At 41.4% G+C, this 20,037-nt stretch overlaps 1 protein-coding gene across 2 annotated transcripts in view; it reads left to right on the forward strand.

The window, feature by feature from the left end:
* The window catches only part of TIPE3 (TNF alpha induced protein 8 like 3), a 40,771-nt gene that overhangs the window by 17,694 nt on the left and 3,040 nt on the right, over positions 1 to 20,037 (forward strand). The window contains exon 2 of one of the 2 annotated variants that reach the window (XM_089537735.1): positions 13,590 to 13,743. The exons of the other annotated variant lie outside the window; for it this stretch is intronic. Coding sequence (XP_089393861.1) covers positions 13,590 to 13,743 — 154 coding nt within the window. The remainder of the gene's footprint in view (positions 1 to 13,589; positions 13,744 to 20,037) is intronic. 2 annotated transcript variants of the gene reach the window in all.

A 20,037-nucleotide genomic window follows, 5' to 3' on the forward strand; every position in this document is an offset into this window, starting at 1 on the left:
ATATCAGGAGCTAATAAAAATATTCTGGGATAAATAAAACATGTATGGATCTCCAAAATAGAATTAGTAATAGCAGGGACAAAATCTGGGGCTTCCTGGTCTTTTTAAATGGTCTGGGTTGCAATGTTGAACCATGTTCATGTCAGGTTTTACATATAAGCAGTTAGGCTCCAAAGGGTTAAGGGAAAAGAGGTTCCACATCAACATTAGGAAAAACTACCTGACAGCAAGATTCTCCTTCTTTGGAGGTTTTTAAACAGAGGCTGGATGGCCATCTGTCCGGGTTGCTTTGATTCTGTGTCCCTGCATCGCAAAAAGGGGTTGGATTAGATGACCCTTGGAGACTCCATGATTCTATGATGCTGCAGCATATCTAAAGAAGGTATTCCATAACTGGGATGCTACAGCAAAGAATGCCTTCTCCCACAACGTATTACCCTAGCTGATAGGATGCAGAGGAGAGCCCCTCCAGCAGATTCATAAAGGTTATTTATAAAGGTTCTGGTGTTGTCCTCATGGACTCAGAAAAAGTGCACCTTTAAGGGAGAGTATCCTCTTTAAGGTGTAGAACACATGGCCATCTGAGTTGGAAAACACTGAGGGATGCTTATACACAGGGAAAAAATGCTTATACACAGGGAAATTGGGAGATCAAAAGCTAAGTCATCGTACTCACAATCAGCTTTTTTTGCAAGTTGTAATAGGGACAAGTAAATTATTGGGGTGGGGAGTTGCATGCTTTTTGGTGAGTTCTAACATTGTAAATCATGCCATATACTCTAGTGAATGCTGAAAGTAAACTGAAGGAATTCCCATTTCCCCTTTGAACAATGCTGCTAAAGAGGAATGAGTAATGTTTTTCCATCCCTTTCAATTGCTTCTGATTCAGGCTGTTTAGCTTTTTGGCAGTAACTGCATCTTTGGGGTAAAAATAGAAACCGTAATACGAAACTTCAGAATCTTTTCTGTTTTCTTTTGGGGAAAAAAAAGAGAGAAGTACTTATTTGTCTGTTCCAAAAAGGTTCTTTCCATTGTACTCTTCCTAGAAACAGATCTTCCAAAATCTGGCTTATAATGATTGCAAATGGATTTCTATTTCTACTTTCTTTTTACTCTTCAAATTGCTTTGCATGCTTCATTGCAATCATGCTCTGAAATTAAGGGACTGGAGAAGATATGGCACATAGGTCACATATTGTCCCCCAGTTGTTTGGTTCCTCTCCTCTTTCCATTGCAACTGAAAGAAGGAATTGCATCATCAAAGGCATTTTGTTGTTTTGTTGTTACCTGCCCTGGAGTCCACCTCACCTCATGATGACCCCTTGGTCCACTGATCTGGTTAGGTCTTGTAGATTCAGGCCTGTGACCTCCCTAACTGAGTCCATCTGTCTAGCATGTGGTCTCTCTCTCTTTCTATTGCCCTCCACCTTTCTGGGAATTGTTTTTTTTTCTAATGAGTCATGACTTCTCATGGTGTAATCAAAGTATAACGGCTTCAACTTGATCATGGAATTTAGAGTTGGAAAAGACCGTAAGGGCTATTCAGTTCATCCCCCTGCCATGCAGGAACTCACAATGAAAGCACCCCTGACAGATGTCCATCCATCCTCTGTTTAAAGATCTCCAAGGAAGGAGACTCCACCACTCTCTGAAGAAGTGTGTTCCACTGTCAAACAGCTTTACTGTCAGGAAGTTCCTCCTAATATTGAGGTGGGATCTCTTTTCCTGGAGCTTGTATCCATTGTTCCGTGTCCTATTCTCTGGAGCAGCAGAAAACATCCATTATTCTGGGTCCTATTCTCTAGAGCAGCAGAAAACAAGCTTGTTCCTCCTCAGTATGACATCCCTTCGAATATTTAAACAGTGTTATCATATTACCTCTTAACCTTCTCTTTTCCAGGCTAAACATACCCAACTCCCTAAGTCACTTCTCAAAGGGCATGGTTTCCAGACCTTTCACCATTTTAATCGCCCTCCTTTGGACACTCTCCAGTTTTTCAACATCCTTTTTTAATTGTGGTGCCAAGAACTAGACACAGCATTCCAGATTAGTCCTGACCAAAGCAGAATAGAGTGGCATTATTACTTCCCTTGATCTAGACACTATACTTCCATTGATGCAGTCTAGAATTGCTTTGCCCTTTTTGGCTGCCGCATCACTCTGTTGACTCATGTTCAACTTGTGGTCTAGTTGCACCTAGATCCTTTTCACACACAGTTTTGTTAAGCCAGATGTCCCCCCATCTTCTATCTATGCATTTAATTTTTCCATCCTAAGTGCCATACCTTACATTTCACCGTATTGAAGAGTTAAGTCCCAGTCCTTAGTTCCCTCTTGTTTAGGATTCCCCTCTTGCAACTAGATCTGGTTTCTTCAAATCCAGGAAACAGAAAAACAGGTATCACTCATTTGTAGATTTTGAATTTTGTTTTATTTTGTTGTATGACCAATGTGGCTCCCCTTGACTATGTAACACCAACAAAGTGGTGTGAGAATCTGCTAGTTATAATACTGAAAAGCGTTTAATTTAATAAATTCTCCTATTAAGAATAACAAAGAAAAAAATAGTTTTAGAACATTTTCAAATAAGAAAGCAGAGGAGGAGTACAGTGGTGTCCATTAAAAGACTTTTCTTAATGGCCAAGAGCCTTTCTCAGTAAACATATCTTTACCTGCCCATGGAAGGATAGCAGAAAGGAGGCCAGACTAGCCTCCAATAGAAGGGATTTCCACGTCTAGGAAGCCAGAAAGGCCCTGTCTCATGTCCTCATCAAACATGCTTGTGATAGTAGTGGGATTGAGAGAAAAAACTTTTAGTTGCTTCTCATTATCAAAGTGGATTACAAAAGAAAGCATTCAAGTAAATGGTATAACAATGAGATGTCAATCACTGCAATCCGTAATCAATATAGCTAAGTAATATAATGAGAAAAATCACTTTTCAGGACAACATCTCTCCAATTTGCGCAGGCAGCCTGGCCACTGACTAGAGGAATCGGAGTGGTAGTGTCCAAAAATAATTTTCCCCAAGCTGGAAGGGACCATGAGGGTCAGTTAGCCCAACCCCCTGACATGCAGGAGTACACAACTAAGGCACTCCTAAAAGATACCCACCCTCTGCTTAAAGACTTCCAGGATGGAGAGTCCACCATCCTGCAAGGCAGTCCATTCCACTGTTGAACAGCTCTTAGAGTCAAGAACTTCTTCCCAGTGTTTATGTGGAATCTCTTTTCTTGAACTTCTTGGACTTTGGATCTATTGATTCCTGTTCTGGTCTCTGGAACAGCAGAAAACAAACTCATTCAATTTTCTATGTGACATCCCTTCAGATAATTAAAGATGGCTATCATGTCACTTCTCTCAGTCTTCTCTTCTTCAAACTAAACATAACCAGCTCCCTAAGTCATTCCTCATAGAACTTGATTTCTAGGCAATCTTGGTTGCTCTTCTCTGGACATGTTTCATCCTGTCAATATTCCTCTTGAACTGTGGCTCCTGGAATTGGATACAGGATTCCAGGTGAAGTCTGACCAAAGCAGAATAAGAATGGCACTATGACTTTGCTTGATGTGGACACTACATTACTGTTGGTGAAGCCCAGAATTGCATTGGCTTTTTTGGCTGCTGCATCACACAACAGACCATAAAGCAGGGATGCTGTAGCTGTGAAGGAGAGGAGGACGGAAGATATGTAAGGGAGGGATGTGAGATGTTAAACAAAGCAAAAAAGCAACTCCTCTTCTTTCTTTAGAATGAGTTGTTGAGCTTGCTTTTCTTCAGTACAGTCTCTTTTTTGCAATAAAAAACGTTGGATTCATACATTCCTTCCCACATACTACATATTTTACCTGAGGAAACAGGGAGAGCTAAATGGTCTGCCTCTATTTGAAGATTAAAATGACTGTTTCCCTGGGGAAATGCTGGAGCTAGGTTGTGAGAGTGTGTGGGTACAGAGTTAGAACATGAGGTGTTTCATATGCTTGCCAAGTGTGTGGGGGAAAGTCTGATATTCTCTTTGCCAGGTGTGCATGCATGTAGGGCGGGGGATTGGATCCACTTTAGATAATCTTTCACGCTTTATGACTGCTGGTATTAAAGCTCTGCTTTAGCAGTATCTTGCATTGAGGACTGAAGCAAATTGCCTCCAGCATCCCTTCCGGCTCTGCCATTTGATGTCCCCTTGTGTTTGTGCTGCATCCTTCTCTGGAGTCTTAGGTAGCCACTGTTCACTTGGTAGTCATCCATCCACCACTTGCTTGCTCTTCCTTCTGGATGTCATCCCGCTTCGACGACTTCCGAAGGTGTATTTATACAACATCTAAAAGCAATTTGACATTACAATTCATAACTAAAATGAAATATTCATTGATTCCCCGCCCCCCTCGGAGATTTATCAGTCTCTACATCATTTAGTGGAGGAAAGAAAACAGACCTGAGGAGTACTCTGACTCATAACATGGCACTCTATTAATATCCTGTCAGTAAAAGCCATATTCTTTTCTCTTATACTGAGACTACAGATCCACAGCAGTTGTTAGCAGCGAACCAGCCTTGACTGGAAGATTTGCAGTCACTCTGACATGGAAGCCAGCAACAGGCACTGGGTGGAAGGAATTGTAGATGGTGTACCTTGTCAGGCAAGATCCACCAGCTGAAATTACATCTTCTGAACAATGGTCAGAGGCACAGGAGGCCTGCCTTTTTTGCATTTGACTGCCCTAGGAGCTAAGCTCTGCTACTCTGTAATGTGACAGGTGTAAATTTCTGCCTTTGGCACTAATATTGAAAAGGTACTAACACTGAAAAGGCTGTCTGCTTGGGATTCTGTTCATGGTCATCCAGTCAATATTGGGTTGCTTCATCTCTCAGATGGGCACTGTTCTTTGAGGACTAGGAGTCTCTTGTGTGGTAAAGCTCCAGGTATAGATTTGAATCCCTTGTGGTGGGGATGCTGCATATGCTGGATTTCTGCCTGGACCCTGATAGACAGATGTTCCCAGGAAAGGTTTGGGGGCATTTTTGCCATGTTTCAGGACCATTAGTCCTTTTTAGGACGTTCTGTCACGTCCCTTTCTGTTCTCTCTCCTGGACCTAAATTCTCCCAGAGGTCCTCAAAGCCATAGTGAAAATGCCCTCCCATTTTAGGGCAAAATGTTTTGACCTCTGGGGGATCCTCGGAGCTATATAAATGGCCCTGGAAGGCTACATGGACCACACCTTGCCCACCCCCTACTCTGTACCAACCAAAAGGGAATGACAATGTGCAAAGAAACAGACTGGCACCTTTCCTTTAAGTACAAACTAGGTAAGCCTGCATGCTTGAGAATCATGGCTCTAAACTGGAGACTTGATGTTCTTATTCAGTCTTTGGATCGTCCCATATGATGACTTAATGGGTCCTTTTGCTTAAGCTGGAAAAAGGGGCCAGATTTTCAGTCATGGTTATACAGGGCCTGAGCATGCACAGTATTCCACCTTCCATTTTAGTGCCCCCCCCCCTCTTTGCCAAGTCTTCAGAATTGCAAGGCAGGCACATGAATGAATCAGTGAATAAGCCATTTCTTTCTTCGAATGCCAATTCTCCACACAGCACTTACCAAGCGCCCCCCTCTGTTTCTCCTCTCACCCCTGCTGCCCAGTTTCTCTTCTTAGAGTAGTTGCTGGCACCCCAATGCAATTCTAGGTGCCAGTTCTGGCCATCTAGATATCCTCCCCCACCCCCATCAATGTTTATTTCTTTCCCAGCTCTGCAAGGAGAGAAGCGAATCAGAAATCATTTGTGCAGCGGCAAACATTTGTATAAGATGGTGGTGGCAGTGTTTGTGTTTGTGTGTTGTCGTGGGGGTGAGTGGTTGTTGAGCCAAAAGCTGTTTAACTTACATGGCTCGTTCTCTTCCACCATGGGAAAATTACTCACCTCTGGAAAATGTGTAGAACTCAACCCACAGAAAAGCACTTCAAAAAAGTAAGTGCTGGTTTTGAAATGACACCCATCTGTCTAACCTAGCTCTCTCTTATTTATTTATTTTTTTTAAATCACACCAGTACTTCTCCCCCCGCTCCATCCTTGGCAATAACTGAGGTCAAATAATTTGGGGAGAACCTTTTCACTGCAGGCCAGTTTTGTTCAATTTTATTCCATTGATCTGGCTTTTGTCTTTTCTTCCCATTCAAATGAGCACTCAGGGCACGTAATGATGAAATCAGGGCTGTGGACTTCCTTTGCCAAACCTTGGACTCTGACACTAAAGCCTGAGTTTGCAAGGGCTTTCAATAGGGCTGTTAAGACCAAAGGCTGGCATACTGTTGAACAGTTACAAATATGTAAGCAGGATTTCTGTATTCATGACTGTTCAATATTCATGTCACAGCAGTGTTGTCCCAATCGCAATTGCCCACCTCCAGCCTTACCTTGGACGACAACTCTGGAGAGCAGGATCCAAATTTCTGCTCAGCCATGGTAACCCATTGGGTGATCGTGGGCACGTCACACTCTCTCAGCCATAGAGGAAGACAAAGGCAAAACCCTTCTGAACAAATCATGCCAAGAAAATCCCGAGATAGATTCACCTTAGGTTTGCCATAAGTCAGAAACGACTTGGAAGGCACACAGAAACGACAATCCTATTCTTAACAGCTAGCAGCTACACCAAGTGATGGAGGATGATGTTTCCAGCATCTTCCTGCCAGTGAAATTCAGTGTAACAAACAGAAACTGTATTTCTATTGCAACTCCTCATCACATCACAACTTGAAAATGTCATCCTGCAGTGTCCCGATGCAGAGCAGACCTCTGTTGCTTAGTACTGCTGCTGTCTCTCAATATAGGTTTGGGAAGTCAGGTTAGGAGATTATACATAGTTACGCATTCGTAATTACATCTGCGATGCAGGATCTTGGTTAAGGTGTCTTGGAAGTATGTTGTTCGTATGACCACCATACATACATATTGCTTAATAGCAATTAAGAATGACAATGAAATTGAAAATCCCAGGATTCCGCAGGATGGAACCATGGCAGTTAAAGTAGAATGATAGTGCTAGAAGTGTGTAATGTAAAAAAGCCAGAGGCATAGCTAAAAAATTTAATGCTCAGGAAAGTAATCAGGGAGGTGCCTTGTTGTTGTTATTGTTGTTGTTGTGTGCCTTCAAGTCATTTCCAATTTATGATGGCCCTATCATGAGGTTTTCTGAGGCTGGAAGTGTCACCCAGTGGGTTTCCATGGCCAAGCTGAGATTTCAACTCTGGTCTCCAAAATCATAGTCCAGCACTCAAACCTCTACACCATGCTGCCTCTTAAATATAACAGAAGAAGAATCCTGGTGGATGATAGTAAAGTTCACTCTATTCCTCAGAATTCAGCCAGATGCTTGTGGGAAACCCATGCACAAGGCACAAGTACAACTACACATTCCCATTTGCACTACAAGATAGTTCACATTCTCTTTTACTGCTATTGTACATCCAGGAAGGAAAAGGGGGAAAGAGACAGCCTCCACACCTGGAGGAGGGCTCAAGTACATTGGCCTAAATGGACACTCCACCAATGGACTAAATGAATCTTGAAATACAATTCCATTTCATCAAAGTAGATTCACAGATGTGCACCAGACAGAGGTTCAGCGTAGTCTAGTCTTCCAGTGGTGATGCATATCTGTTGAATTTTTATCTGTTTTTTGCACTTGTGAAAGGCCTAGAACCTCCTGGTGGAAAAAAGCTGATAGCCCTTACGTAGAAATATAAATTCAACTGGCCATGTATCTGAAACACCAAGGCTCCAGAGTGCTTAGCATAGTAGTTAATCTTCTTCTCTGCTGAAATGGCTTCCTCAAATACCATCTAAATGCAAAGCCAATAAATTATGAGATAGTATTTTTTAAAGTAATGGTGGTGGTTTAGGATCCTTGAGTTACTACTTCTCGTCCCAAATGGCAAATGTTACTCCTATAAATCAGCCCTAGCTTACTGAAAAGATTTATTTTTTTTGCAGTGATTTACTCTCTCATTAAAAAGAACACTGCTTTTAAGATTAAAATATTATATTCATTTTCCGGTAGCAAAGCTCTGTTGAAGTCAGTGAGTGTGGCATAGAGGTAAATTTTAAAGTGTAGGTGTTCATCATGGCTGTCCTCAAAGTCATAACCCAAGGGAAAACCCCAAAATGCAGCCAACTTTATATGATCCATATCAATAAAGTAAGTTTAGCTGTTCTCAATCTTCACCAGGAACGGGTCTTTTGTAGAAGTAATAGTTCTTGATTGCCCTTCCAAAACCAGATTGTCCCAAGATGTTTTGTCTTGCAAGAGTGATAGCTGTTGCTTCTGGAAAAATATATAGATGTCCCAGCTGCTATGATGATTGTATTAAAGTTTAAAAGGGAATAGGAAGCTCATAGTCAGTACACAATGTCACTATCTCAAAGAATTAAAAAATGCCTAAGTCTAAACTCTATTAGGACTGCCTCCACCACAACATCTGTTTTTCTTTTGAAAAGATATGTATACGTTTGTGAGCTAGTATGATGTGGTCGCTTGAGTGCTGGAGAAGGACTCTGGAGAACAGTGTTAGAATTCCCTCTCAGCCACGGAAGCCCCTTGGGCAAGCCACACTCTTTCAGCTGTAGAGAAAGGCAATGGCAAACCTTTGAATAAATCTTGTTACTTTTGGTAAGGTCCCTATAACTTGGGATTGACTTGAAGGTCAAAGTTTGTGCCATAGGCTCATACCCTCCAACATTTCATAGATGGAAATTGGTGATTTAAAATTCAGACATTAAAATGTATTTCAACAGACAAAAATACTATTAGAAACAACTGAACAAGGTAAAATAACTTTAGAAGTCCAAATAACTTTTAAAACTATGTTGTGAGAGCCAATATAGTGTAGAAGGCTGAGTGTTGGTCTATGACTCTGGAGAGCAGGTTTAAGTCTTGCTATGCCATGAAGCCCACTGATTGACCTTGGGCAAGTCACACACTCTCAGCCCCAGAGAATGGCAATGGTAAACCCCCTCTGAAGAAACATGCCAATGATAGAGTTGCTTTAGGGTCGAGAGAAGTCAGGAACAACTTGAAGGCACACACCAACAAAAGTGTACACCTTTTGGAAGAAATCAGTTGGTTTCCAAAAGCTTTGGAATCAGAATGAAGCCAACATTGATGCCAGGTGGACATCTGTGGCCAAAGTTTTGTGAGGTGTAGTAAAAAAAAGTAACCTTTCCAAATTGTGGCCAGGATCACATTGGGAACTTGCAGGTATGTGTGTTTACTAGGCCATCTAAAAATCACCAAATGAATTACGGTAATTTGATTGTGGTTACAGAGATCCATGTAAAAACCATGCAAATCCATTTTTATTTTTGTAGTTGTTAACTTCCCCCTGCTCTAGATATCACTGAAGTAGATGAAAGTCAAGCTCCTTTGGCATGGAATCATTACACACACACAGCCTACCTTTTCCTCACTTGCCTCTGCTGTCTGTTTAACCTTTTGATGATGGAAACAAGTCATCCATTGAAGTGTGGGAAAGTAGTTGTCATATTTTGGAGTCTCTGATATAAACGTGTCCTAATAAGGATTGGCTTTGGAAACCTAAAGTGTAACTATTTAGTCAAACATGTCCCATTATTCTTAAAGCTAAAAATAATAATGATAAAATGGAGACCAGGGGGGGGGGGCAGGTGAATGAAACCATGAAACAAGCAGATGAGCTACTTGTTCCAAGGAACAGCTTTCTGGATACGAATAGAGAGGAATTATCATGTTGGATTCTGTAGCAAAAATGTTTAACACTTATAGAAAATGCCTCCTGAAATCGGAGAAGTTACTTCATTAGACTGCAACTCCACAACCCCGTCATCACCACTAGCAAGCACAGCCATTGACTGGCCTTGCTAGCAGAAGGCTACTGTTGGGAGTTGCAGTCCACAAAAGTATTTTCCCCCAATAAAATATATATCCATTTCCAAGCGGAGATAAATGTCTTGGAATCTAGTGCAGGATGATGCTGAAACGCCAAAATAAACATTGCTGAGAAAGATAAAAACTTAGTGAGACTGAGAGGTACAGGAATAGAGGAAGCTGCTGTATAGCGAGTGAGATCACTGGTCCATCTAGCACAGCATTGTCAACTCTCTGACCAGCAACAATGGCCAGGCTTTTGGGATTTGGTATGCCACGGACCTAAACCTGTTTCCAGACACTCATGCTCTCTGTAGCTGCTCTGTTAAAAACAACACCAAAATGGAACATCCTATGCACCTGCACATTTGCCCTGAAAATAGAATGCTTGGTATTCCAAAATACATTCACCCTGATCCAGTTGGGGAGAGCGGCTGCTAATGTGATTTCTATTTTAGTCTTTATTGCATTTAGCCAAGGGCCATTACAGTTTAGCAAACAGTATAATAAAAATAACCCATAATACGGTAAAATAATATATGGTCTATTTTTGATCCACAGTGGAACTATAGTGTGCTGTTCGTACAGCATGTCCATTGGCAGTCCATAAAATTAATGATTAGGAACTTCTAAAACCGCTAATAAAATCTGTACACAATTTCCTGGTGGCTACAGCAAATAGCATAACAGTTGAAAAATGTGAGCGGTAACAGTGAATCTAACAGACTGATCAAATTGGCAAGGCCAATGAACAACCACCAGTCCCATGGCTATCTACACACATATGGGGACCAACAGAGAAAGAAAATAATTTGTCTTCTTTACAAAAGATATCAAAGTAGCTTCACTTGCTGCAGTGATTATTTGTTTTTAATGAAACACAAGGTCTTGTAGAAGAGAAAGGGGGGAAATAAAATATGGCTGCACATCAGAGTGATTCAGGAAGAGAATGGGTATAAAAAGCAAATAAACAGGGAGTGTGCAAACAGGCAAATTAGCAGTTAGTAGCTGTTTGCATGCAAGGAATGCAAATACTAGCACAGTAAAGGCCAGGGGTGGGAATCTTGAATTTGTAATTGATAGTTTTAACTTGATGTTGGTGGAGGGTTGGGGATTGTATAATTTTGATTATGTTATGTTTTGTATTTTATTTCCTTTTTCTTGTAACCCGCCTCGATCCGTAGGGAGAGATGGGATGATGATGATGATGATGATGATGATGTGAACAACAAAAAAACACATTTTACCTAGATTATTTTCACTGTCACAGGTCACCATAAGTCAGAAATGCACATAACAGGAGCAGCCTTGAAATCCCCTTTCCCCCAGTAGAACAGAAGAAGCATCTCTGAGCCACAACCATTTTTGAGACTATGTCAAAGTGTTGAATGAGTGCTGAATGAGCACTCTCTCCTGATGCCATCTTGAACGTCTTCTGTTACTCCACAGAGCGACATGCTGCTTGGAGTAACGCTGGAAATACTGAACAGGAGAGGTTAGCAGGGCACACTTGCTTTTGAATTGGGAAGCTTTTGTTCCTCTTTCCTACTATTTATTCATTTGCATTGGTTTTCTTCTGTTGGGGGGGGGGGGCGGTCTGGGTTTGCTACCAGCGTTCAGCAACATTTCCTTGAGAGCTTCAAAGGAGGCAAGTTAGGGGGAGGGTAGAGAAGAACTTAAAAGCAGCCTTGCTCTGCTCATAATGGTGCCAAACCGGAGAGACAGCTTGGATGGTGGTTTTCTCCAGCCCTGCTCAGCCTGTTCCTTTTGGATGCTGGTCCCCATGTGGGGCTTGTGCCATAAGGTTCTGATTACTTTCTTCGAGAGAGGCTGACTCCCTCTGGCTGTTGCGGTGGAAAACTGAAGCTCAGCTCGGATGGAGCTTGACAGCGCAGGCCGCTCCCTTCTTTCGGCTGTCTGCTCCTTTCAAAATTTATTTTGGAGGCAGACAGACTGCCATCTCCTTCCCATCAGCTGCATCTCGTCACTATCTTGCAGCTCCAGGCTGAAGGAAAATGTACTTATTTTGCTGAGCGTACTTCTTTTCAACAAGCTTTCAAACTACACAATTTGAGAACTATGTGGTGTGAAAAGCCCCCTTGGTTTCTATAGTCTTAAATCAGGATAGGCAAGTTCCAGGAATTAGGGATATTTTGGCCTTTGGAAGGCTGCCCTTTCCTTACCATGCCCTTGATTTTTAAAACACCAACAACAGAAGATGCCTCTGTAATGGCTTTAGGACCAACAGGTAACTCTCAGGCAGCACTTTACCCATCTCTGCTGTAAATAATATAGAAGATCATGGCCCTTTTGTGGTCTCTTCCAGCTGTGATTCTATGAGTCTTTAAAAAAAAAACCACATAAAAAAACATTTAGGCCTTTTAATTACATTGTAATCTTTATTGTCTCGTATTAAATGCAGCGAGCCTCTGTCCATAAAATGTGCCTGTGTTACCACCCCTGAAGCCTTAGGCAACACTGCTGGGTCTTATCTCCATGTGAATCTGCTTATGGGTGGGGCAGGTTTGAGAAATTCAACTAGCACTTTTGGAGTTCTGTACTTATGTTCCAAGCTTTTGAGTAACATCCCACCCTCCCTCAAATCACAAAGGTCAATAGATTTATGCAGGGTTTTGGATTCAAACAGATGAACGGTGCCCTTAATTGTGCCATTAATAAGGCCATTAAAATAATTTCCATACCTTATAAGGCAAAGGACCTTTCAGGGTACATCTGTGTGGGCAGAAAGCACGGTTAATTCTTGCCAGTTCCACTTCAGATTGTTGAGATTTGAGATTTTGAAAGAGCGCACACAGAATAAATAGGTATTCTGGGAATTGACACAAAAGAAGCGGGTGGTAAATGAAGACATGCTGAGCCATTAGGAAAGAGAGACAGAGAAATCCCCAATTCATGGATGGACAATAACAATAAATAATAAACAGACCTTTTAATTCTCTAGAATTCCTCACCAGAATTCCTCACCAGGAAGGTATCTGCTCTGCACAACTGGAACCACTTTGATCCCATTTTAACTCACATGGCTCCATCCTATAGAATTTCTGAGATTTATAGTTTGATGAGTTCATGGGAATCCTCTAATGCTATAGCACTGGGATTCCCCAGCAGAGAATTCTGTGTACTTCATAAAGTTACAGATCCCAGAATTCCATAGCATGTAGCCATGACAATTAATCTTCAATGGAAGCTAACTAGAGATGGCAAATAGATCAAACTTCTGTTGGTGACTTTCATTGTGGTGTGCCTACAAGTCATGGTCAACTTATGGCGACCCTAAGACAAACTTATCACAGGGAACCTATCCTCGCAGCATGCCTCAGAAAGGTACCTTTTTGGATGGTGACTCTGAGGATCTTCCTGCCAACATTGCCAGGGGCTTCTCTGCCTGGGAGATTCTGGGAGTTATGTTGTTAACTGCCTTTGCGTCGATCTCGACCCATGGCAACCCTGCCGATGAGACATCTCCCCTCCTGTTCTCTACTGCTCTGCCCAGCTCCTGCAAACTCATATTTGTGGTCTCTTCCAGTCCATCCATCTAGCATGTGGCCTTCCTCTCTTTCTACTTCCTTCTACCTTTCCCAACATTATTGTTTTTTTACCACTGATTCATGCCTTCTCATGATGTGTCCAAAGTATGACAGTCTAAATTTTGTCTTCTTGGCTTCTAGGGATATTTCTGGCTCGATCTGCTCCAGGACCCATTCGTTTGTCTTTTTGGCTGTCCATGGGATCCTCAACACTCTTCTCCAGCACCACATCTCAAAGGAGTTGATTTTCATCCTATCTTCTTTCTTAGCTGTCCAGCTCTCACATCCATAGATGGTAATAGGGAATACAATGTCTGATTGTATGATTCTGACTTTTGTGCTGAGTTGTATGTCTTTGCATTTTAGGATCTTCTCTAGTTCTTTCATAGCCCCTCTCCCCATTCTTAATCTTCTTCTGATTTCCTTTCTGCAGTCCCCATTTTGATCAATATTTGATCCCAGATATGAGAACTCTTTTACTGTTTCTATTTCCTAATTGTCTAGTTTGAATGTGTGCGTTTTCTTTATGTTGAACAGTAAGCCTGGCTTTGCCCTTTCTTGTTTGATCTTCCTTAGTAGTTGTTCCAGGACTGTGAGGTTTTCTGCTAGTATTTTGGTGTCGTCAGCATATCTCAGCGTATTGATATTTATTCCTCCTGTTTTCACTCCTCCTTCCTCCATGTTCAAGCCTGTTTTCCTTACAATATGTTCTGCATATAAGTTGAACAGTTAGGGTGATATGATGCAGCCTTGTCTGATCCCTTTGCCATTTGGGAACCATTCTGTTTCTTCCATGTTCTTTTCTGACAGTAGCCTCTTGTTCACAGTACAGATTCCTCATCAGGACTATCAGATGTGTTGTCACTCCCATGTCTTTAAGGGTGTTCCATAGCCTTTCAAAGGCTTTGCTATAGTCTATAAACCACATGCTGATTTTCTTTTAAAACTCCCTGCCACACTCCATTGGCCATCATATATTTCTGATGTGATCTCTACTGTCTCTTCCTTTCCTGAACCCTGCTTGGACTTCTTTCTCCATGTATGGTTGGAGTCTATGTTGCAGTATTTTGAGCAGAATTTTGCTTGCGTGGGAGATTAGTGCTATGGTTCTATAGTTTCTAGTCTCTTGTGCCTCCATTTTTGTGGATGGGGATGTAAACTGATCTTTTCCAGTCTGTTGGTCATTGTTTTATTTTCTACATCTGTTGACATATGTTGGTTAGCTTTGTCAATGTGGATTGCAGCAGTTTTACTGGAATATCATCTGTTCCTGGACACTTTTTTGTTTTTATTTTGCCATTTCTTTTATTGCAGCTTCCACTTCAGTTTTTAGAATTTGGGGTTCATCTTCAGATGGCTCTTCATTCCATGTGTCCTTTATGTTGTCATATAACTCTTCTATGTATTGCATCCAACGTCTTTTTAATCCAAAAAAATAACTCTCCCAAGCTATCAGGTAGACTGGCAGAATGTGGATGGGGACCCTACATATTCTATTGAACTGCCAGTCTTTTGAACTTGGGTTTCATGCTTTTGCTCATGATACCCTTTAGCTTTTCTTTTTTCTGTTTTGGCACAAACTCTCGTGGGTGGCATGTTTAGTCTATTGCAGACACTTGCCGTCCCTTTCCTCTGGGTACACCGAGATGTTCATCAAAGTACTGTTTACTCCAGTTGGAATTATTGCGCTCTTCTTTTCTCAGCAGCATATTTCTTCTTGACGGTTGTTTACACTTTGAATCAACATAAAATGTTAGCAATGTGAAAAGCATTTAAATATTTTTACAAAGCGCAGAATGCAGCATATTAAAATGGGTTATTTTAAGCCACAGATGGATGTATTCAGCCAGTAGCCAAGAAGTTATAGCCAGTTGTCACCATGATCTTAAGAGTGTATTTCCAGCAAGAGTTTTGGGGGAGGGGGACATATGGCTCAGTTCCTCAATGTCTGTTTTATGTATTCTCTACAAGAGACCCAGTATGGTGTTGTGGTTTGAGCACTGGACTCAACTCTGGAGATCAGAGTTGGATTTCCTGCTTAGCCATGAAAGCCCAGTGGGTGAGCCCACTGGTAACCATGGGTAAGTCATGTACTCTCAGCCCCCAAAAACCCCATGGTGGGTTTGTCTTAAGCCATCATAAGTCAAAAACAACTTCAAGACACACACAACCACAACATTCTTTACAAACATCTACATCTACAGAGTAAACATTATCTCTGTGTATCCCACAAAGTAGCTTGGGAAGTTACTTTGGAAGTTAGTTACAATTTTAGTTACATGCTCCACTTCCTCCTATTCTTTGAGAACATTTAAATAGTAATTCTTTGCATTTCTTATATTAAAATATTGAAAATATATTCCTTAAATATTATGATAAATATTTTAATTAATAAATACATAATTTTAGATAGTTACCTTTATGTGTTTGATGTCTTTCTTACACCTGGGAGGGCAACTATACAGGAGGCAGGGGACAATGTTCATGCCACAACACACACACACCCATTACCACCACAAGCCACATCTGCCCATGTTGTCGCCAAAGTACCTTTTGCAATCAGTCATGTATCAACCAAAATGGTGGCTGAAAGTGAAATGATACCAGTTCCAGTCATCATTTTGGCCAATATTACAGCCAAACATGGAGGTACTCAGTAGTTGGGTTTCAAGAAAATTCAGGTTGTTTTGAAAGACACACACACACAATATCTGTCCATGCTAAAGACTGGAAGTTATATCAGTTAGTTCTTGGATACATGGACACAAAAATTTCTTGAAGCTTAACCTTCATGTCTTGCTCTCCCACCAACAGTGACTGACACCTGGCAGACCAAAAATCTCTCTTTCGCTAAATAATATATTACTTGAGTCCAAAAATAATGCTAGAATCCATCTACTCCAACCATCTGTGGTTGCTAATATAGCCACATAACTCACATGCCAAGGGTTCAAGGCTTCTTTGCATCCTGTGTAGGAATAGACATGCCAGGATTTGTGTTGTGTATTGGATTTCACTGTGCATGTGTTTTCTGTTTTTAATAAAAGCATATTTCCATACAAACAATATAGATGAACACCATAATCCCCAAGCCTTAACCATTTGTACCTTGCCTTCTGCCATTTGGAGGCAGAATATTTTGAGAATCTCACAGATGCTTACATAGTTTGCATTTACAATCTGGAATGAGTGGGGAGGAAAACAATTTAAGGAGATTCCATTTTAAGAGGATTCTATATATACAGTAGTCTACGCTCTCTGTACAATTATAGAAACATAGCAGTATCTGTATCAATAATAACCCTGAACTGTCCTATATTTTTGTCTTGGGATTGGGAAGTGACCTCCATGTACACCTCCCCCATGGTGGTGATGCCAATCCTGAACTGCTGGGCGGTTTGGTGATAGCTGCCATGGTTGGTGAGAGTCCAGATGGTAATCACAACCCCCTTCTCTATTAATATGGCCCTCCTCATGATAACCACCTTCTCCACCTCCGCATGGAGTTCTGCCACTATTGTGTGGGAGAGGCTGCAGGGTATTCGGAAATGACACCACCATTGTTCACCTGTTCATGTGCATCACTGTTCACCATTTTTCATCGGTTCATGTGCATGATGAACTGCTTCCACCAGGGCCTGTTGGCTGGATACACCCACCAGTGGCATGGGCACCCAGGCAGTGGCAGCATGATCACAGCTGAGAGTGCGCTACCCAGGATCAGTGTGGCAGCCCTGGTGATGGCTGTGTCATGGGGCAGTATAGTGTCCCCTGCCTATGTGTCTGTGGCTACTGGTGTTTCTGGCAGTGGCCCTTGTAATGAGCACCACTGCATGTTCAGCACACCACTTGCCATCCCAGGATATCCCCTCTATCTTTTCCCATTTGTCTCTGATCCCTCTCATCTATAATCATTGTGAGAAAGATTATTATCTTCTTTTTTTCAAAATTTCTTGAGGAATAGCCTTAAACGTTTTAATTTCCTTGTCTTTAGTGATGAGGCCTTTTTGTAGTGGAGTTGTGGAAATATATATCTTGTCTATTCTCTAAGAAAGTAGATCACTACATCTCTTGTAAGATTACCCTTTCTCACAATCACTGAGTTCATCTGAATCATCTTTATCTTTCTCCCATTGAAATCGTTCTGCTGATAGACCTATAATATAGTTAGCCAGTATTAATCATTTACATTTTGAAGTTCCAGCAGTCCTCTCAATTTTAAACGTCTACATATAAATTTTATTTCCATTGTTGTATTTGTCTCCTTTTCTCTTTCTTGTTGTTATATTTTTTTGTCATAGTTTCTAATTTTTTTGTCTTACTTTGAATCTCACCCACCTTGGTTTTCAATTCTTCCACATCTTCTGTTACTTTCCCCATAACTTGTTTGAAGTTTTCTATTTCTCTTTTAAAGTTTTGCCTTAATTCTGCTCTTATGACATTGAGTTATTTCATCAGCTCATGATGCATTTTCTGGATTTCTTCCAGTATTCACAGTTGCTGCTTTGGTCTCTTAAGTACCCGTACCTCTCTCTTGCTCCTTTTCCTTTCTCTCCTTTCAAAAATACACACTTCAGTCAGGTTGATTTTTATTTCAACATTTGATATGTACCTTTATAATTTCCCAAGCCTTCACAGTCTGTCTGTTAGTCAGTGCATTGTTCATTATATCATTCAGTCTGTTAGCTGCAGAGGAGATGAAGCCACAGTAGCACTGGCAAGAGGCTTTTGGTTGTGCTTGGCCAGCTGCTCAATTATTTCTCCCAATGTGTCTAAAGGGAGCTTTTCCCCAACAAGGAAGGACTCTTGATCCTTCTTCACAGGGATGGAGGCGACTGCACCTATGGGTTTTTTCCCCTCCTGCTGTCACTCTCTGCACAAGAGCAGCACATAAGCTATAAACTATAGGTGTGCATTGACCTACTGCCCAACTGGGTTGCCATTCATTGGCTCATTAGCGCTGTTGTCTCCCAGCATGTTTTTCTCCCACAGATCCAAACTAAGCAACACTTTTCTTGCCAAGCTAGTGCCAAGAGTGTGAAACTGTAAGGTTAGGACATGTGGGTGGGGCTAGAAACTCTTAATCTGTATTTTAAATGAAGACGATTTGCATTCAGAGTTGCAGCATAGCATTCATTTAGTTGAAAACAATTGAAAATAATTTCCCTAATTGTCAAGCTCATCCAAAATGTACTGAAGAAGCAATTATATAATAGTGTCTGCTTTTTATTTAAATAGATATTGGACTATTTCAGAATTGACAAGTAGTAAACAACAATCTCAGAACTGGCTTGTTTCAGTTCTTGGAGAAAATAATTTCAGCTGTCAACTGAAGCTTGACAACTTTTTTAAAAAGGAAATTTCTAGAAACCATGAATATAAATTGAATTACAAAGTTTTTTATACAAGGCAATGGCCAGATGTGTTTATAGGTGTGTTATGCATGAGTGAATGATCCTGTGGAAGTGGTTGGACAGTTCTCTCTGACGCAGAGTGTTCTCTTCCTGTTCAAGATGGCAGGAGAGTTGCACATGCATGATGTACATCTCACATCATAAAGGGATGCAATGTGTACATTGGCCTGTTGGGTTGCACTTGGGTATCTTGATTCAGTTGAACAAGGGTTGCCTAATCAATGCTCATCTGCACATATGGAGAATTACGCTATGCCACTTGATGTAGGCCAGTGTCTCAGTCTCACATACATCTTCAAGCAGATTGAAGCATGCTTCAATATGTAGATCAGTGGTAGATCATATGTTATCCAAACACAAGAGTCCAGGTCAAGCCTTTGAATCTCCAGATTGATCTGGGAAAGACTCTGGTGTGTAGCCCTAGAACACCAGCAAGCAACCTAATGCTCTCCCTATGTTTTGCACTACAGATCATTGGCTTTGCTGGTTGGGGTGGGCAACCGCAATGGGGGCAAGGGCCAATTGTCAGCATACACAAAAACATACCTTGTAATAATAATAATAAGGCTGCACTGGCATGACCAACAAGACCAGAAGTTATTTCACATCACGTCTCATGTTGATTTTGCCAGATGAGGTTTTAGGTATTTGTGTGTGTGTGTGGGGGGGGGGGGGGTTGACTGCAGTTTGCATTTGTGCCATTTCAAAGGAGAGAAAAAAATACTGTAACTCAGATAGTTGCCAGCCACGGATGCTGGTGAAACATCAGGAAGAAACTCTTCTAGAACATGGCCGCATAGCCCAAAAAACCCACACAAAACCAAAATGTGTGGGCTTTGGGGCGTTGTTGCTACATGAGGACCACAGGCCACACTTTGCCCATTCCTGCTATTATGGTATTTTCCTCTTGTAGCCTTGCCCAAAGTGGGACCCTCTTATTTTTCTGGACTGCAGTTCGCATCAGATCCAGCTCACAAAGCCAGCAGAGCTGTAGCCCAAGAGAGATAGAATACACAGAGACAGGGATGCTGTGGCGTTTTCTTTTTTAAAAATGGACCAATGTGGTTACCTGCTATTTAAGTGTAAAGCAACAGTGACTCCCAGTGTCCACTCTAAGAATCTCAAAAAGCTTGGACCTAGCAAACTATCCACAGCAGCCTTTAGTTCAGTTTTGA

The sequence above is a fragment of the Sceloporus occidentalis genome, unplaced genomic scaffold, assembly GCF_023333645.1.
Source record: "Sceloporus occidentalis isolate IW3139 unplaced genomic scaffold, rSceOcc1.0.p SCAF_9, whole genome shotgun sequence".
NCBI classification, from domain to species: domain Eukaryota; kingdom Metazoa; phylum Chordata; class Lepidosauria; order Squamata; family Phrynosomatidae; genus Sceloporus; species Sceloporus occidentalis.